Source organism: Elephas maximus, chromosome 2 (genome assembly GCF_024166365.1).
Source record: "Elephas maximus indicus isolate mEleMax1 chromosome 2, mEleMax1 primary haplotype, whole genome shotgun sequence".
Lineage (NCBI taxonomy): Eukaryota > Metazoa > Chordata > Mammalia > Proboscidea > Elephantidae > Elephas > Elephas maximus.
The window spans coordinates 124,478,784-124,506,770 of record NC_064820.1 but is presented as its reverse complement, the minus strand read 5'-3'; the positions used below and the strand labels follow the sequence as shown (position 1 = coordinate 124,506,770).

General features: G+C 36.9%; 1 protein-coding gene across 4 annotated transcripts in view; it reads right to left on the bottom strand.

Moving 5' to 3' along the window:
• The window catches only part of AFF4 (ALF transcription elongation factor 4), a 98,174-nt gene that overhangs the window by 45,002 nt on the left and 25,185 nt on the right, over positions 1 to 27,987 (bottom strand). For 2 of the 4 annotated variants that reach the window (XM_049872435.1, XM_049872452.1), the window contains exons 2-5: positions 23,562 to 23,688; positions 19,796 to 20,590; positions 18,356 to 18,400; positions 14,680 to 14,766 (exon numbers count right to left, since the gene is read on the bottom strand). In XM_049872435.1, the coding sequence (XP_049728392.1) occupies positions 14,680 to 14,766; positions 18,356 to 18,400; positions 19,796 to 20,590; positions 23,562 to 23,684 (1,050 nt within the window). In that variant the 5' untranslated portion in view covers positions 23,685 to 23,688. Of the gene's footprint in view, positions 1 to 14,679; positions 14,767 to 18,355; positions 18,401 to 19,795; positions 20,591 to 23,561; positions 23,689 to 24,155; positions 24,248 to 27,987 lie in introns of all 4 variants that reach the window. The other 2 variants (XM_049872444.1, XM_049872460.1) reach the window with 2 other exon arrangements.

Genomic DNA, 27,987 nt, shown 5'->3' with positions numbered 1-27,987 from the left:
AGACAGAAAGAAAAGTAACGTATGTGCCTAGAATGTTCCAGGAAGCACGGAGTGCCAATGCCATGTCCTAGGAAAGTATGTTTTGCCCCGATGGTCTTCTGGAAGGAGATAAGATTACCTGATATGAAAAAAGAGTCATTCTTAAACATTTTTTGTGGGATTAGTCATGCCTAACTTTGTGTAAAGGAGCCCTGGTGGCACAGTGGTTAAGTGCTTGGCTGCTAACTGAAAGGTCAGTGGTTCAAACCCACAAGCCGCTTCGAGAGAGAAAGATGTGGCAGTCTACCTCTGTAAAGATTACAGCCTTGGAAACCCTATGGGGCAGTTCTACTCTGTCCATAGGGTGGCTATGAGTTAAAATCTACTCAACAGCAATGAGTTTGGTTTTTTTTTGCTTTTAACTTTGTGTATAAAAGCTCAGTTTTGTCTCCAAAAGATGGAGCATTTTGGAAATTATATTCAGAGATTAATACCCCTTTCTCAATAACTGATAGGACAAGGAGAATGAAAGTCAGTAAGAAAACAGAAAATTTGAATAACACTGTAAACCACCTTGACCAAACTGACACAGAACACTCCACTCTTTTTAAGTGTGCACAAAACATTGACCAAGATAGACAATATTCTGGACCATGGATTAAGTTTCAATAAATGTAAAACAACTGAAGTCATACAAAGTATGCTCTCTGACCACAATGGAATTAAACTACAAATCAGTATAACAAAATATGTGAAAAATCTCCAATATTTGTAAACTAATTTTTATGAACTGAATTATGTCCCTCCAAAATATGTACTGAAATACTGGCCATATGCTGTTATGATTTAATCATATAATTAAATCATCTTGCCACGGGTAGAGCAGATTGCTTCTCATAATGTAATGTAATTACCTTACATTTCATGTAATGTAACCACCTTCCATAATATAATCTAATGTAATATAATCAATGGATTAATTGAGGTTATAAAAGTGTAGGATGGATCCTAAATCCAAACCTTTCTGAGTTAAAAAAAGAGTAACATAAAGACAGAAGACAGATACCAGGTGAGGACCGTCTACAAGCTAAGGAACCAAGGAACACCCAGGACTACTTACAAGGAAGGAATCAGCATTCTTGAGACCCTAATCTGGGCTTTTAGCCTCCAGAACTGTGAGAAAATAAGTTTCTACTCTTCAAAGCCACCCAGTTGTGATATTTCTGTTACTGTAGCACTAGGTAACTAAGACACTAAAAAACACTCTTCAAAATAACCAAAGGAACAAAGAAGAAATAAAAACAGAATAAAAATGAAAGTAAAACATATCAAAATGTGGAAAACAGACAAAGCATTGTTCAGAGGGAAATTTATAGCATTGAAAGCCTATATCAAAATATTAAAGAAAGCAAGGTATCAAATAATGACCTCAAAAAAATGTGCAAGGTCTGCACAATGGAGACTATAGAACATTGTTAAAAGACATTAAACTAGACCTACGTAAATTGAGAGTGGTAAGTGTTCATGGGCCAGAAGGCCCAATATTGTTAAGAGGTCAGCTCTCCCCAAATGGATCGATAGATTCAATGCAATCCCTATCAAAATCTCAACAGGCTTTTTCATAGAAATTGATAAGCTGATTCTAAAATTTACATGCAAATGTAAAGGACCTAGAAAAGTCAAAACATCTTTGAAAAATAAGACTATCATTGGAGGACTTATATTACTGTAGCTTTGTAGTAAGTCTTAAAGTCAGATAATCAAGACCAGGTGGCACTGGCATCATCAAAGGCAAACAGACCAATGAAGCAGAACATAGTCAGAAACATACCCACATATATATGGTCAACTGCAATTACAAAACCAATTCAGTTCAGAGAAAAGCCGTTTCAGCAAATGATGCTGGAATAATTGGATATCCATATGGAAAAAGATGAACTTCGAACCATATCATCTCACCATGTAAAAAAATTAACTTAAAATGGATCACAGATCTAAATGTAAAACCAAAAATTATAAAAAGTCTAGAAAAAAATAGGAGAAAATCTTCGCGACCTTGGGTTAGGCAGTTTCTCAGATGCTGTCACAGATTGAACTGTGTCCCCCGAAAATATCTGTCAAGTTAACTGGGTCATGAGTCCCAGAACTGTGTGACTGTCCACCATTTTATGTGATATTCTTGTATGTTGGAAGCCCTATCACTATGATGTTAATAAGATGGATTAGCGGCAATTACACTGATGAGATCTACAAGATTAGATAGTCTCTTAAACCAATCTCTTTTGAGATATAAAAGAGAAGCAGAGAGCCAGCAACCTCATACAACCAAGAAGGCAGTGCTGGAAGCAGAGCACATCCTTTGGACCTGAGGCTCCTGCGCTGAGATGCTCCCAGACCAAGGGAAGACTGATCCATCACAATAGCCTTCCTCCAGAGCTAACAGAGAGAGAGCGCCCTCCCCTGGAGCTGGCGCCCTGAATTTGGACTACTAGCCTACTGGACTGTCAGAGAATAAATTTCTCGTTGTTAAAATCATCCACTTGTGGTATTTCTGTTATAGCAGCACTAGATGCCAAAAACATGATCTGTTAAAAAAAAAAAGATTGATGAATTAGACATCATCAAAATTAACTTCTGCTCTTTGAAAGCAACTGCTAAGAGAATGAAAAGGCAAACCACAGCCTGGAAAAAAATATTTGAAAATCACTTGTCTGATAATGAACTTTGTATCAAGAACATATAAACAATTCTCAAAAGCAAGTAAGAATCAGACAACAATCCAATAAAAAATGGGCAAATGAGTCAGACACTGCACCAAAGAAGATATACAGATGGCAAATAAGTACATGAAAACATGCTAAATATCATTAAAAAAATATCATTAGTCACTAAGAAAACATAAATTAAAACCACAATGAGGTAAACAACTGCTAGAATGACTGAATTTTAAAAAGACTGACCATACTAAGTGCTGGTAAAGATGTGGAACAACTGGAACTCTCATATTGCTGGCAAGAATATGGAAAATATTGGTTTATAAAAAATGTTTTTTTTTTTAAAGCTAAATATATATCTACCATATGGCCCAACCACTCCACTCACAGGTATTCACCCAAGAGAAATAAAAGTGTATGTCCATACAAAGACATATATAGTATTCACAGCAGCTTTATTTTTAATAGCTAAAAACTGGAAATAAACAAAATATTTGTCAGCAGGTGAACAGATAAACAAATTGTGATATAATCTCAAAGTTGAATATTATTTAGCAATAAAAAAGAACGAACTACGTCTATATGGAACGATATGGATGAATCTCAAAATAACTATTCTGAGGTGAAAGAATCCAGGCCAAAAAAAGGATACATATAATATCATTTATATTCAAGCTTATATAAAATACTAGAAAATGAAAACAAATCTATAGTGAAAGAAATTAGCTCAGTGGTTGCCTGGGGATGGGGTGGAAGGGAAAGGAGGCATTACAAAGGATCATAAAAAAACTTTTGAGGCTGATACATATTTTAATTATCTTAATTGTGGTGATGGTTTTACAGGTGTACACATATGTAAAAGCTTATCAATCTGTATACTTTAAATATGTGCTGTTTATTGTATGTCAATTATTCCTCAATAAAGCTACTTAAAAGGAGATACTTGACTGTTTAAATCGTTTTTAAATAATGTATTATGAGGTTTACAACATACAGATAAGTGACATGTATGATAATAGCATAAAGAGCAAGAAAAGGGAGATGGAATTATATTATTCTAAGGTAGTTAAACTATAAGTGGTATATTATTTTAAGGTAGTTGTGATATACGGAAATGTAAATTGTAAATCCTAGAGCAACTACACCAGACACACACCAGAAGAAAATGTGGAGGACCTGCATTTTCTCAGTTTCAAAATTTACTACTACAAAGCTACAGTAATTGAGACAGTGTGGTATTGTCATAAGTATAGATATATAAATCAATAAAGTAAAATTAAGAGTCCAGAAATACATCTTCACATTTATGGTCAATTGGTCGCCAGGAGTCAGAATCGACTCAATGGCAATGGGTTTGGTTTTTGGGTGAAAGAACAGCCTTTTCAACAAATGGTGGCAGGACAACTGGATATCCACACGTAAGCTGGACTCTTAAAGTCACACCATATACAAAATTTAACTCAAATGTAAAAACCAAATCTAAAAAACTCTTAGAAGAAAACATAGCATACATCTCTGTGACATTAGATTGGGCAATGATTTCTTAGATATGACACCAAAAGCACAAGAAACAAAAGAAAAAAATTGGATTTCATCAAAATAAACTTTCGTTCTTCAAAGGACACTATTAAGAAACTGAAAACACAGCCCACAGAAAGGAGAACACTTACGAATCCATATTTGATAAGAGACTTGTATCTAGCATATAAAAGAACACCTACAACAGAATAATAAAAAGACAAATAATGCAATTAAAAAACGGAGAAAGCATCTGAATAGGTTATTTCTCCACAGAAATAAACACATGACCGATAAGCACATGAAAAGAAGCTCAACATCATTAGCCATCAAAAAACCGAACAAACCAAACCCACTGCCCTCAAGTTGATTCCAACTCACAGCCACCCTGTAGGACAGAGTAGAGCTGCCCCACAGGGTTTCCAAGGCTGTAAGTCTTTACAGAAGCAAAGCAGACTGCCACATCTTTCTCCCAAGGGTGGCTGGTAGGCTTGAACTGCTGACCTTTCAGTTAGCAGCCGAGCACTTCAACCACAGAGCCACTGGGGTTCCTTTCATTAGCCATCAAGAAAATGCAAATCAAACTGTAATGAGATACTCTTCACATCCACTAGTATGGCTATAATCAAAAAGAAAGATAATAAATATTAGCAAGGATGTGTAGGATTTTAAAATGGTGCAGCTGCCTTGGAGAACAGTCTAGTAGTTCCTCAAAAAGTTAAACATACAGTTATCGTATGACTCAGCAATTCCTCTCCTAGATATATAACCAAGAAAATGAAAACATACGCCCACACAAAAACCTACCCACAAATGTTCACAGCAGCATTGTTCATAATAGCTAAAAGCTGGAAACAACTTAAATGGCCAAAAACTGATGAAGGGATAAGCAAAAGATGGTATATAGCCACACAATGGAATATAATCAGCCATAAAAATAAATGAAGTACTGATACGTGGATGAATCTGGAAAACATTATGCTAAGCGAAAGAAGCCAGTTACAAAAGACCACATATCTATGGTTCCATTTATATGAAATGTCCAAAACAGACAAAATATAGAGACAGAACACAGAACAGCATTTTTCACAGGCTGGGGGAACTGAAGGGGAATTGGGAGGAGGGTGATTTTTAAAGGGTATGGCGTTTCATTCTGAGGTGATGTAAATGTCATAAAAAGAAATGTCGTGATAGCTGCATGTTGTTGTTGTTGTTATATGCCGCTGACTTGATCCCGGCTCACTGCAACCCACAGGACAGAATAGAGCTGCCTCCATAGGGTTTCCAAGTTGCAGCTGGTGGATTCAAATTGTCGACCTTTTGGTGAGCAGCCCAGCTCTTAACCACTGCGCCACCAGGGCTCCGATGGTTGTGTAACTCTGTGAATATACTAAAAACTATTGAATTTTAAATTTCCAATGGATCAGTTGTATGGTATGTGAATTATATCTCAATAAAGCTCTTGCAAAAAAAAAAGGTATGCGTCACCCAGAATAATAAAACTTATGTTCAAATAATTTTCATAAACTTGAGCTTTGATTTACAATAAAAAAGAAGTGTACAATAAAACAGGAATAGAAGGGAAATTCCTCAATATAAGGCGTTTATGAAACACACACAGCTAATATTATATTCAATGAAGAACCAAGAGCCTTCTCATTAAGATCAGGAACAAGAAAAGGATGCCCACTCTCACCACTGCTATTCAACATCATTCTGGAAGTCCTAGTCAGAGCAATTCAGCAAGAAAATAAAGGTATCCAAATCGGGAAGGAGGAAGTAAAACTATCCCCTTTTGCATATGACATGATCTTATACACAGAAAACACCAAAGATTCTATGAGAACATTATTAGAACTAATAAATTCAGCAGAGTAAGAGGGTAAAAGGTCAATACACAAAAATCAGTTGAGCTTCTATATGTCAGCAATGAGAAACCTGAAAAGGAAATTAAGGAAATATTACCATTTACAATAGTATCTAAAAGAATAAAATACCTAGGAATAAATTTAACCAGCAGAAAATTATAAAACATTACTAAAAGAACTTAAAAAAAAGAAAACTAAAAATCAAACCGATTGCAGTCAAGTCGATTCCAACTCACAGCGACCCTGTAGGACAGAATGGAACTGCCCCACAGGGCTTCCAAGGAACGGCTGGTACATTCGAACTGCCAGACTTTTGGTTAACAGCCAAGCTCTTAACCACTGCACCACCAGGGCTAAATAACTGGAAGAATGTTCAATGTTCATGGATTGGAAGGCTTAATATAGTTAAGGTGACACTTCTACTTACAGCAACCTATAAATTCAATGCAATACCCATCAAAATTCCAACAGACTTCTTTGCAGAAATGGAAAAGCCTATCCTCAAAATTTATATAGAAGGGCAAGGGACCCCAAAGAGCTAAAGCAATTTTGAAGAAGAAGAATAAAGTAGAGGACTCACAATTCCTGATTTCAAAACATACTACAAAGCTTCAGAAATTAAAATACTGGTATAACAACAGACGTATAGACCAATAGAATAGAATTGAAAGTCTAGAAACAAATCCATACACATCTATGGTCAACTGATTTTTGACAAGAGTGCTAAGTCTACTCAATGGAAAAGGAAGAGTCTCTTCAATAAATGATGCTGGGATAACTGAATTACCACATGCAGAATGAATTAGGATCCATGCTTCACACCATACACAAAAACTGATTCAAAATGGATCAAGGACCTAAATATGAAAACTAAAATCACAATTTTTTTTAGAAGAAAATACACGGGCTAGGCTGTGGAACACATTGTTTAGTGATAGGTTAGCAGATATGATTAAGAAAAGCCTAAGCAGCAAAGAACAGACAGATGAGACCTCAAAATAATTAAATACTTTTGTACATCAAGGACTTTATCAACAAAGTGAAAAGACTAGGAGAAAATTTTTAGAAGCATATATCAGATAAAGGCCTAATATGAAAAAAAATTTATAAAACTTTTATACCTTAACAACACAAAGACAAGCAATCCAATCAAAAAATGGGCAAAGGATTTGAACAGTTCACCAGAGAGGATATTCAAATGGCCAACAAGCACAGGAAAAGATGCTAAATATTAGCCTTTAAAAAAAAATAGCCTTTAGGGAGATGCAAATTAATACCATGATGAGATATCACCTCACCCCTATTGAATGAAACGGATAAAAAATAAGGAAAACAACAAGTGTTGCTAAGGTTGTAGAGAACCTGAACTCCTTATTCCATAGCTAGTGAGAATGTAAAATGGTGCAGCCACTGTGGGAACCAGTTTGATGGTTCCTCAAAAAGTTGAACATAGACTTACCATACGACCCAGCAATCCCAATCCTAAGTATATGCCCAGAAGAAGTAAAGACAGGAACGCAAACAGAAACCTGTATGTCAATGTTCACTGCAGCACTTTTCACGATAGCCAAATGATGGAAACAACCCAAATGTCCATCAATAGACGAATGGATAAGCAAAATGTGGTATATACATACAATGGAATATTATGCAGCCAAAAAGAGAAATTAAATTCTGATGCGTGCCACAACGTGGATGAACCTGGAAAATATGCTGAGTGAAATAAGTCACAAAAGGGTAACTACTGTATGATCTCACTTATATGAAATAAGAAAATATAAAGAAACTAAAGATTATTAGTGGTTACCAGGAGTGAGAGAGAAGGGGAAAAGGGAAAGTTTTTGTTTGGGGGACACTGAATTTATATTAATGGTGGTAGATTATTTTGGGTGAGAATATTGATAATCACAGCACAGCATGAAAAATGTAATCAATGTCACTGAGTTCTAAATGTGGTAGTTGTTGTGTTGGCAAATATTTTGGTGTATGTGTTTTCACTGCAATAAAAAAAAGAAGGGTAGCTATTAAATAATAAAGGAGATAAGATGGATTATTTAAAAATAATTAAATGTATAAGAATCGGGGGGGGGGACAAAAAAGAACTGATGGGAAAAAAACAGCAAAATAGTCTATGAAAACCCAACAATATAAACAATTACCTCTTAACGAAATTGTTTAAACACGTCAAGATTAGATGCCAGAGACTGGCAGATTGGATAAAAAAGCAAGACCCAATTACATGCTGCCTACAAGAATCCCACCTTAAATATAAAGGCACAGAAAGATTAATAGTAAACGAATGGAAAAGGTAATCAACAATAATCAAAAGTAAGCTGGAGTAGCTATTATTAATATCAGACAAAGTAGACTTCAGAACAAGATAACTACCAGAGATAAAGACTGACATTTCATAATGAAATAAAAGGTCAGTTCATCACAAATACATAGCAATCCGAAACGAGTATGCACCTGTGGTCCAGCTGATTACTTCTGTGTGTGGCTTTTCTAGCCATGCTCTTATAACTCCCACCCAGGTGACTGGACGGGGCTGTGCAAGTAAGACTACTGTGGCCCACGGAGGCGACTGGTCAGTTTTGCCTTAAAAGAGTGCCAATTCCAGAGCCGAGAGGTAAATCCCATCACCAGGAAGGAAGAACAGCCAGGAACCAAGGTGTCCTTTGGACCCGGGATCCCTGCGCTGTGAAGCTCCTGGAAGCAGGAGACCAAGAAAGACTGAGCTACAATCCTGAAAACACTGAGAAGTGGTGGCAGCAGAGACCTGGCAACAGAAGACTGTGAGGTGGGCTTCCCAGCCCATGGGGAGAGAAAGCTGAGTGCCTCTGGGGAGAGGCCTAGGCCCAAGGAGAGGCATGCCTGCGAGCATGGTTGGGAAGAGGTTGTCCTGATGCAAGAAGTGTACCCTCAGTGTTCCTGAGCCTCAACTGTAACTGTTACTTCCCTAATAAACGCCACAATCTTGATTGTGGTCTGTGAGTTCTGTATGGCCACTGCAATGAATAATTGAATCGAGCAGAAGTAGAGAGGGCTGTGCGAGAGATGGCTAGCATCAGAGTTGGTAAAAATGAAGCAGAGGGGAGGTATGTCTGACACCCTCCTCATAGGAATCAGCCTTGGGCTGCTGATCTTGGTTCTCCTTCTCCCTTCTGGGGTTGGAGGAGGTCAGACATTGCCCCCAAACCATTTTTACTGTTGGTGTCATAAGCCGGATTTATTCGAATGGCTCCAGACTCATGGAAGCACGGAATTTTGTAAGACAATGAATGAAGGGCCTTGATTGTTACTGTAAGGGCTGCCTGGAGTGGCCTGGAGCAAAAGCCAGGGCAGATAAGCAGGATGACTGATAAGAAGCCAAGTCTTCAGGTTTCACTCAGCTAGAGGCCCAAGGCCATATGCATATGAATGGGAAGATAGTTTAGGTGTAAGAAGACTAAACTGGAATGTTTTAAAACGTTCTGTTTAGGATTATGCATTTACCTGAATGTACTATGGATACTGAATGTTTCTTCCACCTAATGTTGTAAAGCAGACCTAAATGTATGCTGGAAATGAATGCTGGGTATTATATATCACAGAGAGGATGTAACTCCACCTTCAGCTAATACTTAATTGGATATGCTAAAAGAGGAACTAGGATTTGCCCAAAGAAACAGGGGCTTTTTGTTTCAAGCCAGTAGCCCTGTGTATAGAGGGAGGGCTTAGGTCCAAAACCTGAGCCCCACCCAGATTTTGCATTTGAAAAGACATGCAGAACTGCTGAGAAACAGAATATTTGCATTTGAAGGAAGAACTTACTGAAAAAAAGTAGGTGTTTTGCTTTTTGAATTTTGAGCAAGAGGTTTGCTATTGGATGTATTCCAGGCAGGAAAAGTCAGTGCCCATCTGAAGGAACTCCCTTCCAGGACCGGAACTTAAAGGGAGCAGCCACTGGGCAGCTTGGTCTGCTCACTTGTGGTGACCTCCTGGGTCCGCTCAATGAGTGGAAGTGGGGGGAAGTACAGCAGTGAAGAGACAGCTGAGTTTGAAAATGTTCCATTGGCACCTGTTGAACTAGCCCACAGGGGCTAGGGATGAGAGAATGAGAGGAAGGGCTGGCTGGTCAGAAGTAGGCAGTTGTATGTGGACTCCTAAGTTTACAGGTAGAACCGCTGACCTAGCCCAAGGGGGCTAGGAATGAGAATGTGAAGGGGCTGTCTGAAGTGCTGGGAGGTATGTGTGAGCTCTCGCCTCAGGCTGCTACCCATTGTGACCTAGCATGGATGGCTAGGGATGAACTGTCCAGAATCTGACCATATGAAGAGAAACATATTTGATACTGTCCTCCTTACCCCTTGTGGAGTTGGAGGAGGACAGACACTGCCCTTGCACCGTTTTTAAAGCACCCAATGACAGAGCTTCAATACATAAGAAACAAAATTGAAAAACCTACAAACATAAATGAAGATATCAACACTTCCCTCTCAATGACTGACAGAACATGTAGACAAAAAGTCAAGGATACAGAAGACAAACACCCTCAACCAACTTGATCTAATTTATATTTACAGAACATAGTACATCTAGTTCATATGGAACAGTCACCAAGATAGGTCTTATTTTGGGCTTGAAAACAAATTGCAATAAATTTAAAATAACAGAAGTTATAGACCATGTGTTCTCTAGCAAGAGCATAATTAAAGGAGAAAACAGTAATAAATGATATCTGAAAAATCCTAAAACATTTGCAAATAAAAGCATATGCTTCTAAATATGTATATTTAAGTAAATATGTATATTTCTAAATAAATAACTCACGGATCAAAGAAAGTCACATAGGAAATCAGAATGATGCACTGCATTGGGCAAATCTGCTGCAAAAGACCTCTTTAAATTGTTAAAAAACAAAGATGTCACCTTGAAGCCTAAGGTGAGCCTGACGCAAGCCATAGTGTTTTCAATCACCTCTTACGCAAGTGAAAGCTGAGCAATGGATAAGGAAGACCAAAGAATTGACGCCTTTGAGTTATGGTGCTGGTGAAGAATACTGAATATACCATGGACTGCCAAAAGAATGAACGAATCTGTCTTGGAAGAAGTAGAGCCAGAATGCTCCTTAGAAGCAAGGATGGCAAGACCTTGTCTCACATAGTTTGGATATGTTGTCAGGAGAGACCAGTTCCTAGAGAAGGACATCAGGCTTGGTAAAGTAGAGGGTCAGTAAAAACAGGAAGATCCTCAATGAGATGGATTAATACAGTGGCTACAACAATGGGCTCAAGCTTAGCAACGATTGTGAGGATGGTGCAGGACTGGGCAATGTTTCGTTCTGCTGTGCATGAGGTCGCTGTGAATCGGAACCAATCCTATGGCAGCTAACAACAATATGCCAATAAATTTGTCTACTTAAATGAAATTAACAAATTACCAAAACTGACACAAGAAGGAATAGAAAATACGAATAGCTCTGTATCTGGTAGAGAAATTAAATTTGTAATTTGAAATCCTTCCAATTGATTTAGGAAATAATAATGGAATTATTATTCCCTGTCCTTTAGCAAAGAGAATGTGAACCAGCTGAAGCTAGGCCCACAAGGACTCTTAAGGACTTATCAACTTGGCCCTGAGATAGACAATAGATGGGACAATCTTAGAAATTATGTTTCAGGGAAGAAAAATATCTTTAGGGAACTTTTCACATAAAGCCAATCAAACAGAACACAAAAGACTTTCCACTCATCTTTTTCTATTAACACTTAGTGAATAGAAATTTGTTGGACTGGACCAATGAAGATCCTCCCGAGGGTTACCGAAACCTGTACCAATGATTGTTAAGAAAGGCAATTCAAATTGTAAGACCACAGTTTCTAGCCAACCTGTGAAAAGGTGAAGCTTTCAATGATTCTACCCATTTTCGTGATAATATATACTGAAGATTCTATAACCGCCCTCGGATTCAGGCAGACATTAGCTCTGGCAGCATGCTTGTCCGCTTCCCACATTTGTCTTTTTGAATATGTGCCAAATAAAACTTTCTTTTTGCTTCATTAAACTTTGTGATTTTTTTCCCCTACAACACGGATGGCTTCACTACTGAATTCTAGTAAACGTTCAAGAAGAATACTAATGTTCCACAAACTATTTCAGAAAATAGAGTTGAAGGGAAAACATCCCTGGCTCCTTTCACAAGGCCAGCACGACCCTAATAATAAAAAACAGTAACGTTACAAGAAAAGAAAACTACAAACAACTCTCCCACCATCACGGCCATCAAAAAAGAAAAAAAAGACAAAAGATTTGAACAGACACTTCACAAAAGGTATATGAATGGCCAGTAAGCACATGAAAAGATGTTCAACATTATGAGTTATCAGGGAAATACAAATTAAAACCAAAATAAGATATCGCTACACACCCAGTGAAATGCATGGCTAAAACTAAATAAACTGATAATACCAAGGTAGGCAAGGATGTAGAGCAACTGAAACTATCATACGTTGCTGGGGGAATGAAGTGGCAAAGGTGGACAAGCCCTTTGGAAAATAGTTTTCAGTTTCTTATAAATTTAACACATTTACCATAGGACCCAGGAATTCTATTTCTTATCATATGAACCAGTTTTTTACCCAAGAGAAATGAAAACATAAGTCCACACAATGACTTGTATATGAATGTTTATGGATGCTTTATTCTTAATAGCCTAAATCTAGAAACAATCAAAATGTTAATCAACAGGTAAATGGATAAACAAATTCTGGTATTTCATATATTAACAATAAAAAGGAACAAATTACTGATACATCCAACACCACAGAAGAATCCCAAAACCATACGCTGAGCAAAAGAATCCACATGTAAAACGAATTCCATTTATAAAAAATTCTAGAAAAGGCAAAAACTAATCTATGATGATGCAGAACAGAACACAGTTGCCTGAAGCCTGTGGTAGGGTAATATTCACTGCAAAGGAAGAGGAAGAAACATTGATATGATGGAAAAGCTCTAATTCTTGATTAGGGTGTTGGCTACACAAACGTACCCATCTGTCAAAATTCAAACTGTTCATGAATTACAGATACATTTTTTTATATGTGAATGAAGTTGATTAACGAAGTGGCACTGGCACATGTATAGACAAAAAGTTGTTATCTCTACCTCATATCATTCACAAAAATAAACTGGACTAAAGACAAACATAAAAATAAAACCACAATCACATTAAAAGGGAAATAAGAGGGTATGTTTATGATCCTGGGGAAGGGAAAGGTTTATCAAGACATTAAAAAGCAAAAGCTATAAAGGAAAAGATATATTTTGTTCATTAATATGAAAATCTTCTAGACCATAAAACTTAAAAGACAAGATTCTAACTGGGAGATATAGCTGCATTATGTGTAAGAAATTATTAGAATCCAGAACTAAAACGTATAAAGCAAAACAAAACAAAACCCTCCTAAAACTCAACAGGTAAAAGAAGCAACCCAAAGGGCAAAGGGAATAGGCAAATTCATTCACACAGAAATCAAATGGATGTCAGATGTTTAAAGAGGAACCTCACAAGTAATGCAGAAAATGGAATACCACTTTTCACTCAAAAGACTGGCACTTAGTAATATCAAATGGTGGTGTGCGTGTTAGGGATAACAGGTAACGCAAGTGCGAGTATCATCTGGTAGAACCACTACAAAGGGAATTTCGGGGTATACACTGAACAAATACTCAATACTTGGCAACTCTACATCTTGCTTTTTACCCTAAGGAAACTTGTATGTACACAAGAAGGCATGAACAAATATACTCACTACAGCAATGTTTATGGAAATGAAAAACTGTGACCCACCTAAATGCTAAAGGCGAATGGCTAAATAAACTAGGATACATTTATACTACATATGCAGTTAAAAGAATCAAGAGACTTGTATATGCAGCAACATGAAAAAGTCTCTAAAAGATACTGCAGACTGATTAAAGATACACAACAATATATTTATGTAGAAATGAAATAAATGAGAAGATGCTTACATGTAAATGATCACATATATATGTATATACATGCATAGAAAAAGACCTGCAAAAATACATATGAAATTAGCTCTAGTAGGGGGCAGAAATGGAGGAAGGCTATTATTAGGAGTCCTGGTCAAACTTGCACAAGGAGAATGTATTCTTGTATTATTTGTATAAGGAAGTTAATTAAAAATAAATATACTGATTTTAAATGAACTTACAACTGTTGTCTGAGGAAATTCTTTCCACAGAACTTCACTATGGTTGCTATGTCCTTGGAAGGGGATTCCTCAGCCTAAGGATTGAGAAGCCCTTACCACCGTCAGTTTAGAATGTCATAATAGTTTACAACAAACATCAATGCCTTTTAAGTCTCTCCCCCATATTGCCTTCAAATCTTTCTCAATTACCTGTCAATCCAAGTCACCCTCTAACCATTACCCTGTTTTATTTGCAATTATTACTATATGCAATTACCTATTTACTTATTTATAGTCCCACAAAGTGGGAATGGCAAGACAGAATTTTGAATTCGTATGATTTTAGTCATGCCATTTAGAATTTTCTTACAGTACCAAAGACACATTTTATTTACTTACCTTAGTTGGAAAAGGAAATTTGGAAGGTTCTGTTTTGCATGGTGTATGAATAGCCGTTAGAGGGGGAGGCCATGAATGCGTCATCTCCTGAAATGTAATTATTACAATTTGTTTTCAACCAGGTCAAGGATAAAAATTATACAGCTAAAAACCAGATTTGTTTTTATAAATACTGGTTTCATGATTGCTCCTCCACAGTAATACATATTTAATGAATAAATATTAATTAAGCACAATTGTGTGGAAAGCACTACAGGGTAATAGAAGATAAATAATATACACACCCTGACTTTAAGGAGCTTACAGTTAGGGTGATGAGACCTGTGAATAGTTACAGGAGTCGGCTCGTAACCAAATAACAAGGCACCTAATAAAGCACTGCTGAGGAAGAGCTTCCTGTGGAAGTGGGAGGAAAAGGATAATGATAAAGAGAGCAGCTAACATTTATCTTGTACCTTTAATGGGCCAGACACTGAGCTAAGTGCTTTACATGTCTGTTACTCATTTAATACTCACAATGACATTATGAGGTAGATACCACTCTATACAGGATGAAACTGATGCACAGGGTTATTCATGATCACATAGTGACAGACACAAAATTTCATGCCAAAAAGTCTGGCTATAGAGCCCATTCACTGACAGGAAAATTTGGCTAGGTGGAGGAAATCAGAGAGATTTTAAAAGCACACAAGGAGGATAACGGACAGGCAAGACTCTTAAGTCTGGTTTCATTCAATGCCTTCTGTCTAATCATATACCAAATATGTCCAAGTGGGGGTCTGGATAAGTGGATAAGATCACAATGTGTATGCCAGAGAGCAGGGGGGAGAGAGAGGTATCTGACTTAGAATAGGAGGGAGTGCTTTATTTCTGGCATTTAGTTCAAAGTAAGCCATCAGGTAGACTGAGAAAATACAATAAATTAAAGGTGGTACTAGCTTCTAGGAATTTACCCCACATAGCTATGTAAAAATACATGTTCAAGGGGCTCACACTTAAAAAATGGAAACAACCTAAGTCTCCAACAACACTGGACCAACTAAATAAATTACCAGACATCCATACAATGGAACACCAAGCAGACACTAAAATGAGAAATCTTACTGATATGAAATTATGTTCACAGTATATGTGCTAAATAACAAACAAAAGCGATAGTCTACATCCAACTTAATGTTTATATATGAAAAAAAAAATCTCTAGATAGTTAACACTGGCTCCCTTTGGGCAACAGAATGACATAAGTGGGAACAGACAAGGGCACTTGATATAGTCTGTACTGCTTGAGCCTCTTAAAACAGCCGCCAGTATTGTCATTGCTCTCTCTCCTCTTATGATGTGTTATTTCACTTCCTGAAATAATAATATATAGTTGATTATTTCCTACATCTCGTTCTAGAATGCTCACTGAAAGGGTGCAAGGGCTATCATTCTTACCATCACAGTATCCCCAATGCTTGGCACATAGTAAATACGCAATCAGTATGCCCTGGATTGACAAATTAATTTCTTCCACAATAAATATATATTCTTGAAAATTAAATTTATTTTCTTTTAGTTCATGATGCAGACCTGAAGTTCCTTCAACACTGCACACAGGGAAGTGGAGAGGAAACAAAAATTCATCTACCCCAGGTTCTCAGGCGTGGTATTTTATACCTCAAAAACCGAAATACTTTCAATACAAAAATTTATTTAATTCTCCAACCATCATCAAATAATTGAACACTGATTACACCAAGGCCATGTGCCAAGCCCTGGGCATATAAAATAAATGGTCAGTGATTTCAAAGAATGATTAAACAGAAGTAAACTGAAGATTTCTTCCAGATATTAAAATTCCATGCATTTTTGAGGACTCAGGGAAAAGAAATATGTTACCTTAGACTTTTTATATACATGACAACTAAAAAATGAATGCTATGAGATGCAAAGGAAAAACAGGACCTAGAAATAACTGAAAAGAAGGGAGAAATACATCTCAAGAAAGTTTACATTATGGAGGTTAAAAAAAAAAAAAGAAGGAAAGCATATGGCTTAGGGAAACCAGTTTGATCAGAGGTTGATAATAGTGGGAGAGGTTAAGACTGGCCTGTGGAAGGTATGCAATGTTAAATTTGGACACTACACTTTTTATGGGCTTTAGAGAGACACGGAAAATTTCAGAGAAGGACACTCATTTATGAAGAACAGAGATTTCAGCAAAGAATTTGGTAGCAATGCAGAAGACAGATGAGCAGGGAAACTCAAAGCAGAGGGGCAGAGTAAGGACTGTGTTTTACATTATTCAGGCTCAATGTGACAGGAATGGAAAAAAAGGAATAGATATTTTCCAGGAATTTTCAAAGTCTTAAACTAGTTTTGTGATTAAATGGGACATGAGAGAAGTCAGATAATTAGGATTCTACACTTACAAGCATGGGAGAATGGTGGTACTACAAATAGAAGGAAGTCTGATAAGTATATAGCTTTAGACATGCTGAGTCTGAAGAAGCGACAGGAAATCCAAATGGAAACTGAGTAAAAGGCAATTAGGAGACATAAAACCCAAAAGAGGCCAAGACAGGAGAGGAAGATTGCCTAACAGATAAAGCCATGGAAATGGAAGAAAAGCCAGGTCAAAGAGAAGAAGAGAGGCTAGAGAAATGCACCCATACTTAAGTAATAAGAGGACACAAGAGTTCCAAGAAGGCAAAGAAAAGGCAAGAAAGGTGGATGGAAATTAAAAACAACGAAGTACAACGATAGCCAAGGAAGGAAGAACAGCGTTTCCAGAAGGAAAAAAGTAAAAACTCTTTAAAATAGTGGAGAAGGTAAAGAGAATGAGAACCCAAATGAAGCTTCTGAATGCAGGGCAAGATTGTGACCTTAGAAAAACAGGCTCAGCAGAATTATGGAGGTAAAAGAGAGATTACAGTTGGCTAAAGGAAGGAATCAAAGAGATTACAGAGGAAGCAGCCAATGCAGGGTAGTCTTTCAACAGTATTAACAGTGAAATGCAACTACTGACACAAAAATTCAGGAGCTTACAAAAAACAAGAGAATACAAGTATTACGTGACTAACAGTTGTATCTTTTCTCTATTGAGCAAAAAGCAGTCATTGCCACTCACTAATTGACTGGACATTAAATCAACTTTCTATTTTTCCAACAGAGGAATGCAACCTTTGGTCGTGTGTTAATTTAAAATATATTCCATTAAACACTCAAAATGAGCAGTATTCAGAGATCTTTTACTGTAGGATTTGACCACTATGTACAGATGACTTGCAAAGCAAGCTATTTTCAATGTAATGGTCTGACTGATAGCTATCGAGTTCTTTAGCATTTCAAATTATTAACTGATAAACCTGAGAGAGTACAGTTATATTTAGTTTCTCCTCCTTTTCAAGGCAAGCTGTCAAGACTAGAATTTGCATTATTAAAAAAAACAAAAACAAAAAATACAGCTCTTTGAATGTAAAGAATAAACAGGCCAAGTGATTCAGAACCTAAGTATTAACGTAAGCAGAACAGAGTCTATTGATTTTGATGGACATAACCAAGTTACACATGTAAGCAATCTGCTGCTTCAAATCCTTTGAGAAGTATAGAGGGGAGGGGAGAAGAATAGCAAAGCATCGTAATTAAATAAAAAGGATGGAAACTTTTGAAAAACAAACAGGTAACTTACTTTAAGAATTTCATCCACACAGCTCACATCACCAGAAGCAGAAGCCTTAAGAAAAAAAAGAGAAAAAGAAACACATATTACAGTCACTTATTATTAGATTATCATTTGCTGCACAGATATAAAAATATTATTAGAAATAAAATAAAACAAATAAGTATTTATGATCTCACTATTCCCAAATCAGAACACTAATTAGAATCTTGGACTAATTTCCTTAAAATATAAATTTTTAAGCACTAAAAAAAATCAGTCACCAAACTGTACGTGGCTTGAGGGACTTAATTATATTTTTCAAAGATTTTTTTAAATTCTATCTTTCTTAAATTAGAAAAAGCTTGTTACATGTCATTTTATAGGTAAACAGCTTACAAAAAAAATTTTAGTTTACTTATGTTCAAAATACAGTATGATACCAAGATACATCACTTCACATAAATTAAACAGAATAAAACCAAGTTTATTGAAAGATTACTTTTCTGGAACATGATGGGTATTTTACATATTTCTTAAAGCACAGAAGTTAAGTTGATCATTCTATGGCACAAACAGGAATTACAAAACTGGGGTCTGAACTCAAGTCTTAACTCCAAGGATGATGTTGTTTGAAGAAAGAACAGATTACCACTTCATTCTTCTTTTGACTAATTAGATGACAAATGCCACTAACAATGAGTTTACCTAGGCAGGAAAGACTTTTAAATGTTCTCAAAAAAGCAGTTTACCTAACCCTGACCTCTCCTCCAACCATTCTGAGCTATGATTTTTGGCTACTGACATTACTTTTTAAATTTTTTTTTAATTGCACACTAAAAGATTTCAGCTATTTCACAATGAATACTCGCTTCCTTGGTTATTTTGAATATCACGTTAAAAAAAAATTTTTGTTTTGGTATACAATTATAATTATCCCTAAATTTCAAACCACCACTATGAATTCGGAGCAGCTGCCTCAACCCTGTAACCAGAGAAAAGGATCACAGCATCCAAACCATACAACATCATCATCTCCACGGGCCACAGAAAGTCCCAACATTTACCACAATGAACCACGGTCCACATCACATCCAAGAGTCACTGTGAGAAGTAACAGAGAATTTAACTCTTTTTTTAAACAAGAAAACAAGGTGCATTATTGGTGTGTTATTCCATCAAACCAAGAGAAGGAAATCTAAGGTACTGACGGATCATGCACCATCCTATTATTTTATAAGTGACTTGTCATTTTCATTTTTGAAAACAGCAAATGACAGGCTCTCTACTTCCCAAGAGGAGCAGCAAACAGCTCTATGGATCCACTTGGGAGTCACTCACAAGTCTTTATTTAAACTCTTACATTTCTTACTATCAAGGTAAAGCAAGAGACAATTTAGTTCAGTCATAATTTCATGGTAAATTGCTCCACATATTCACAATGTTAAAAGTCCTAAATATGTGACTTACATCCAGTGGTTGGGAAGGTATTTTTAGCTTGGTGAGATGTGCTTTGCTGCTGGGCTTCAGCTCAGTCATACTGTTGCCATGCGACTGGCTGCTGTAGTGCTCAGAGGACAGCTTTGGTTCCATGGACTCTTGTCCATCCATGGGCCGCACATAGGCAGTGGGTTTCTGTAACATTGAACTGGACTTTGACATCAACGAAGGGGGGAAAGATTGATTTGAGTGCTGTCCACTTGAAAAAGGTACACGGGAAGGAGAATCCCAGTTTGCATCAGGATCCCGAGGTGATTTGGAACGCTGATGTTCCTTGCTATGGTGATCATTCCCATGAGACCTGGAATGACTGGAGCTTAATGAAGAAACAGCCTGGGGTTTTCCAGGGCTGGAAGAGCGTGATTTGGAGTGTTCTGATCCATGCTGGCCTTTTTTCCGGCTACTGCTCCCGCTACTGCTATATGAGTCACGGTCATGCCTCTGGCTACTATTGTTGGTGCTGCTACTGCCACCTGCACTGGTCCGTTGGCTGCTGTGTCCGCTCTGTAAGCCTGAGGACCGTTTCTGTGACTGAGAAGTGCTGGGCGCAGGTCCTACTGGAGTCCATTTGTTACTCTGATGTGAGCTCCCATGTCTCTGTTCGAAGAAATTGGGGTTGGATTTTTCTTCTGCTGTTGGTGGTACTGTAGACTTGGGAATTGCAACAAGCTTTGGTATAGTTCTATCCCCTATGAAATCCTTCATTTCATCGTAGTTTCCAAGCATACTCTGAATGCGACTTGATAACTTGTCTTCTTTGCTAGTCTACAAAAAATGTAAAATAAAATTACACAATTAGCATAATCAGAAATAAAACAATTACAAACTGACTCTCCAAACTTCAAACACAACGAGTTTTTTTAAAGGAAGGTTTCACCTCATATCTTGAGGCTAACATCTGGAAACAAACTCCAGATATATTTATAAAGAAAAATATTCAAGTGAAGTGTCTAAGAATAACCACGCAAAAATACAAATATCCTATAAGACAACTGAGAAAGAGACTCTAGAAAGGAAAAACCTGAATTTCACCAATAAACATACTAGCACAGCAATAAAGTCTTTTGAAAAACAGAAAAAAAAAAAATCAAGATTATGCCTTTATGTAATTAAGTTCCAAGTCAGAAGATTAGCCAACACTCATAATTTGGCTGTTTAGGAAAATACTACCTTCTTTGTAATTCAACATTATGGTTAAAAACAGAAACAAAAATTTAGTGAAACAAATTATATCCAACCTTTTTTTTTGTTGTTTCCTGCTACTATGATTCCTCAGGTTAATAGCAGTTCCAAACAACAAATTAAGCATAGAAAACCAATCAGTAATAACATTTTAAATCCTGGCTATTAATTCTGACCAATAAATGCTCCAACTTTTGAAGTCAATGGTACATACTTTAAATTTCAAACAATTATTCCAGGGTCATAAAAGGGTTTAAGACGCCTACTAGCTCTAGGACCCTCATAATCGTGTAACACAGAAGAAAGGAAGTTTCCTGGTCCCATTAAAAGCAGAATTCAGATTGAATCATCACTACTCATTTTGCAGTTGGTATGAATCAATAACAACTTTTGATTATCTGAGAATCTGTCTTATCCCCATTAAACAAGAGAGGTACATATACAGCCACTTATGGCAATATCAAGATCAGAATCAAATCCAATTCATTAGATTATAATTACAAAATAAACAGCAGTATGATTTGAGATTCTGGACAAAACTCTTGTTTTTTCAATATGCCTTTAATCTCTGGTCTAGATTGAACTGTGTCCCTCAAAAATACTTGTTGTAAACCCTAGCCCCTATACCTGTGGTTATAATCAGGCTTCAAACCCCTGCTGATAATTTGCATTTCTACCCCCCAAAACACTGAATCAGAATTTACATTTTAACAAGATCCCCAAGTGATTCTTACCTATAATCAATTTTGAGAACCACTGCTCTGCTAGTGGTTCTCAGAACTGGTTCCTAACTAGCAGCATTAGTATTGCCCCGGAACTTGTTAGAAGTGTAAATTCTCAGCAGGGGTTCGAACTGAACCAAGAGGATTTGAAGCCCTGGTTATAATCCCATTTTGGAATGGGTTTTCTGTGTTATATTAATGAGACAGTATTAGCACAGGGTGTGTCTTAAGTCAATCTCTTCTGATATATAAAAGAGATTAAATAAGTTAGCAAGCAAGGAGAACTGGGGGAAGACAGATGCCACACCACATGAAGATCACCAAGGAGCTAAGGAACAAGGGCCTTCCCCCAGATTCCACGGAGAAAGAAAACCTTCCCCTAGAGCCAGTGTCCTGAAACTAGACGTCTAGCCTCCTAAGCCGTGAAAAAATAAATTTCTGTTCGTTAAAGCCATGCACTTGTGGTATTTCTGTTACAGCAGCACTAGATAACTAAGACAGTCTCTAATACAGGTTTTGTGTTATACTCACAAAAATGATTGTGTCAGTATAAAAAAAAATTTTTTTTGGCTGCCTTTAAATTGGAAAATTCTTAAAAGCGCTGAATAAATGCTTTCATAGATGCCATAAATGGTTTCTATAAACAGCAAATGTTATAGGGGTAAAACTTAAGATATGTTGTACTTTTAATATTTCATCAGAAAAAAATCTAACTTTCAACTTCATATAAGCCAATGATGGTCATTACTGCTGAAATACATAGTATTATTGCTATTATACACAATACAAGCCTTCAAATTGTCAGGAAAACAATTCAAATAAAATCCAAAGCTAAATCAAATATTAGACATTTATGGCCACCAAATCACACTACAGTCATCAGAAGTGGGACCATTCAACGTTCAATATAATCCCAAATCAAGTCCAACAACACTAATAAAAACAGCAACTGGTTCAATTTATTAAACACCTCTGGCAACATGCTTTAATATAAACTTGATATTGTTAATTAAGCATTAAATACATTAGAAAGAAAATCAGAGAATTTACCCTATGATAAGAGAAAAGAACTAAAGACTCATTTATTGAAATGTACTAATCAATAAAAAATAAACCAAACCTGTTGCCGTCGAGTTGATTCTGACCCTATGGGACGGAGTAGAACTGCCCCACAAGGTTTCCAAGGAGTGGCTGGTGCATTTGAACTGCCGACTTTTTGGTTAGCAGCCAAGCTCTTAACCACTGTGCCACCAGGACCCATACTAATAATAGTCACTGAAACTTAGTAAACTACCCAAACGGCAAGAAATAAGGAGTAACAAAAGCATCCATAAAATATTCACCAATGATTGGTGTTATACCCAAATGGCACCTAGGAAACAGCAGATAATGCATATTGACTTACAAAAATATTAGTTTAATTCAAGGCTCAGAAAAGTGACAAGCCTGTCCAAGCTTAGTGGTAGATCTGCAATACAGAGATGAATGCCAATCCAGACCACATTTTTATAAGTTCAGGGTAGCACATAGGAGGCGAAAGGGGGCTTCTAGGGTGCTGGTAATGCTCTATTTCACGATTGGGTATTGACTGTATGTTTTCACACTGTGAAATTTCTTTGAGGTATAAACACTTCATTTGTGTACTTTTCTGTATGCATGTTATATTCCAATGAAAAGTTCACTTCAAGAAAATATACTCTATTTACAATAACGGAAAAAATGTTAAATTATTAAATGTTATAAGAATTCTATACTAATAGAAAATTGAAGATCTAAACATTTTGAAAGTAAAAATGTGTTACTAGGGAAAAAACACACAAAGGACAACTTACAACTTTGTATGGCTCAGCAAAGAGAGGAGAGCTAGGTGGGAAGGCGTCCTCGCCCTGCTGAATTTCCTGATTCCGCCTTTCCCGTTCTTTCATACGCAGCACATTCCGGTCTTCACGGTTCATGTTGCTATTAAGAAAAACACAATCTTTACATCACAAAGGGAAAGGAAAGATTAAATTTTCTGTACTGATTGTCAGTTTAATGCTTCAATCGGAGATTCCCTTTCGACTGCCAAGTAATAACAGGTATTAGTGCTGAAGTTGGGTTTTGGCAATGGTTTAATCAACTAATACCAAGAGTTCTTCCACAACTATCCGGAGAGGAAACACTAGCCCAGAATATTAGGACCCACCCCCACTGAAATACTTAACCTTATCAGTTTTTAAAGTGCACTGCTAGCTAAAAGTCAGCTAAAACCTGTAGGTTCAGAGGAAAGGTAGTACTTAAACCCAAACCCTAGTATTCCCTAGAAGCCTTTCCCAGCTTCCTCTTCAGTAATCTGAACTATTCTTTGCCATTAGAGGCGAAACAACCCATTCCGATCTACCACCCCCTCCCCCAGGTCCAGTGGCTTTTCTCTACTTTGCATCTACCTTATCTTGATTTCTTTTTGTCCCAAACACAGCTTCCTTGGTGTCCATCCTTATGGCAGTTTGACCTCAGCTTTGCTGTTGTTTTAGATTCCCTAAAAAACGACATTTCTGCTCTAAATATATTAATATTTCAATTAACACCTCAATAAATGGCAAAACTGAGGCTTTCAGCAATAGTATCTATAAATAACTTGGGTTAGTTAAAAGTTGAAATTGTACTGAAGAAAAAGTTTTGGGGTGGGAAGAAAAAAGTGGATGTAATTTCTATAATCATGACACTATGTTCTATTTTCACTAAGAACAAACCAAGGGAAATAACTTATTTAGAGCAGCAGGGATTTTGGTTAAACAGGCAATGATGATAAAGGTTGTCAAATCCTGGAATAAGGGGTTACCGGAGGCTCTGCAACATCTTTCCTGGAGATAAACTATCTGTTCTAGCTTTTTTTTAAAAAAAGAAAACTTGTTAGAGGTCAAAGGGAAAAATCAGGTTATGCCTTATACTGGTGGAGCAATTCTAGCCTTAAGATTCATAAATTAAATCTCACTAGAAAATTAAGACTGGAGGAAAACTATAATTATAAAATTAGACTGGACAATGGATTGAATTGTGTCCCCCCATAATAACCAAAAAAACCCAAACCCAGGGCTGTTGAGTCGATTCCGACTCATAGCGACCTTATAGGGCAAAGTAGAACTGCCTCACAGAGTTTCCAAGGAGTGCCTGGCGGATTTGAACTGCCGACCCTTTGGTTAGCAGCCTTTGGTTAGCGGCAGTAGCACTTAACCACTACGCCACCAGGGGTCCTCTCCCCATAATATGTGTTTGTTGTAAATTCTAGCCTCTATGTCTATGGTTAAAATTCCATTTGGGAATGGATTGTCTTTGTTGTGTTAATGAGACAGGACTAGTGTAGAGTGCGTTTTAAATCAATCTCTTATGAGATATAAAAGAGATCAAACAAGCAAGTGAAAGTAGCAGAGATACAGGAAAGCAGATGCCAAACCAAAGAAGATCACCCAGGAGCAGAAGCTCAAAGAGACAAGGACCTTCCTCCAGAGAGAAAAAGCCTTCCCCTAGGGCCAGCACTCTGCATTCAGACTTCTAGCCTCCTAAATTGTTAGAAAACAAATTTGTTTGTTAAAGCCACCTACTTGTGGTATTTCTCCTATAGCAGCACTAGATAATTAAGACAGAGTTAAAACCGGCAATGCTCTCTTCAGGACTTGTATCAGCGGTGAGGGTAACGAAAGTAAACGTCTAAAGAAAACTTCCTCGTTTACACAATTTAGTATCATGCAAATAGCTTAGACAAAAATAAATGCTACTGTAAGACATGGAAACAGTGTATGCTTTCTTCGGTCTCCCAGTACCTAGCACCATACTGAACCACAAGAAATATTTAAATCTTTAATTAATACCATAAAACATCTACCCATAGTTAAACCAAGAACATATTACTCTCCAGCCAGTGGTATCATTAGGTGGGTGGGGACCACACCAGGTGACACTATCAGAGAGGCTGACACCAAAATGATTGTCTATAAAATTTCTGTACAGTGTTTCAGCAGATATTATTTTTTAATAAAAATATCCCTGTAGCTGGTTATAAAACAAGAACATTTTTCATAAGCTCAGCTTACATGTACCCATGTATCAATATACCTACAAGGCTAAAACTCTACACTAATTTACTTTTTGAACCCTCTAATGCCCTCTGGTCAAAGATGTCACTGTTACCAATGAACAACTTGTATTTCCTCTTTTAATAAGCCTGCCAGGAAGCTCAGAGCTAAATTAACTGATCACTAAAAACAGTAATGCAGTAAACATCCTTGTAGCTTATGCCTGTGCTTTTAATTCTGTGGGATATATTCCCTGAGTGAGGCTGCTAAGCTGAAGGATTTGTCTGTTTTTACTGGCTAAATACGAAACCTGGTTTCACCATTTTAATAGCTATGTCACCTCAGAAAAGTACTTGGTACTTAACTGTTGTTATTAAACTATTCTCTTCCTACTGAATTGGGATTTGTTAACTATTAAAATCCCTTATATCTTGGGGTTTACTTCCGGTCTCTATTTTGTTTTAATGATCAGTTTATTTCTATGTGTTCCTGGATGGCAGTGGATTTGGTTTTTCCATGCTATTTTGGTAACAGTTGGCTTTACAGTAAGTTTTAAAAGCTGGCATGGCAAATTCTTCCTGTTCTCTCTCTCCAGTGCCTAGCACATAATAGATGCTTTTTGTATACTTATTAAGTTAATGACTCCACTTAATAAATATTAAATCTTGTTTTAGCTAAATCTGGAACACCCATTTATTTACCTTTGGGAAACTGAAGCTTGGCATACTAGATGGTGTCTCCCCTTCCCTCCCCTCTGACAAGCATGGTGTTGCAGTGTAACTTTTTCAAATAGTGACCCAGAGAAGGAAATGAGGAGATCTGATGATCGGTGTGAATTCTGAAGGGGGAAGGGTGTGCCTTAGGCATAAACAAAATATTTTAGGCCCTTAAGAAGGGACAGTTTGACAGTAAATCCCAACGCTAAAAAAATGTTGAAAAGCATCCGCAGTACTCTAACATGTAAATTTTATCACCCTCTTTCTACCGTCTTTTATTTTGAAAAATTTCAAACCTACAAATAAGTATAAAGAACATCTATATACCCTTCTGAGCCCTGGTGGTACAGTGGTTAAGTTTTCAGCTGAGCTTTCTCCTGCTAACCAAAAGATCAGCAGTTCGAATCCATCAGCCGCCGCTTCTTGGAAACCCGATGGGGCAGTTCTATTCTATCTTATAGGGTCGCTGAGTCATAATACATTCAACTGCAACGGGTTTGGTTTTGGTTTGGATATATCCTTCACCTAGATGTACCAATTGTTAACATTTTACCATAACTGCGTTACTCTTTCTCTCTCTGTCCATATACATGTTCTATTTTATCTTCAGCTAAATTTCTAGACGTGGAATTGCTCAATCAAAGGGTATATATGATCCCATTTTAATATATATCAAACTGCTTCCCGGAAAGACTGTGTTAACTGAGAGCCCCAACAACAGAGTATAAGAAGGCCCTTTAGCCATGCCACTTTCACATATGAATCTTTTAAAATTGTTTCACCAATCTCCAAGGTAAAACAAAAAAAATTTATTCCAATGTCAATTATTTATTTAACAAATATCTGAGCCTTCTACTATGTGCTAAGGAGCTAGAGATAAAATGGAGAATGACATGCAGATGATCCTTGACCTTACAGAGCTCATAGTCAACTTCACTCTACTGAACTTCCTTACTAATTAGACTTCTTTTTCATGTGTTACTTGGCCATTCGCATGCTTTTGTGAACTGCCTTTTCCTGTCTTTTGTCTATTTTTTATTAAAGTAATATTCTTTTCATTTTGTAATAACTATGTTTTCCCAATTCGTCATCAATCTTAACTGAGGAATAAAAGGTTAGGATTAAATCTTTCATTAAACTGGTATCCTAATGCTACTAACCACACCTTCAAGTCTTCTGCTTCCTCCTACATGCTCACTTCCAAACTCTACTCCCAGGCCATGTCTGAACTCTCTTCAGTCCCTGCACAATCAGATACAAACCTCACTGAAGTTGTCCACACCTATCATACTCTCTCCAAGTCTCTTGATTTGTACCTGTCTGCTTTCTTTCCTTTCCCTGTGATCTACATCTGCTCACATCTTTAAAGTTTTCCATTCTTTGTTTCTGTGCGGTAACTATAATTAATCTAAATAAATAATTAATGATTTCTTTACTACACTGTGCTATCTGTGTCTTTATTTTCCAGTTATCTAGTATCCAAAGAGGCC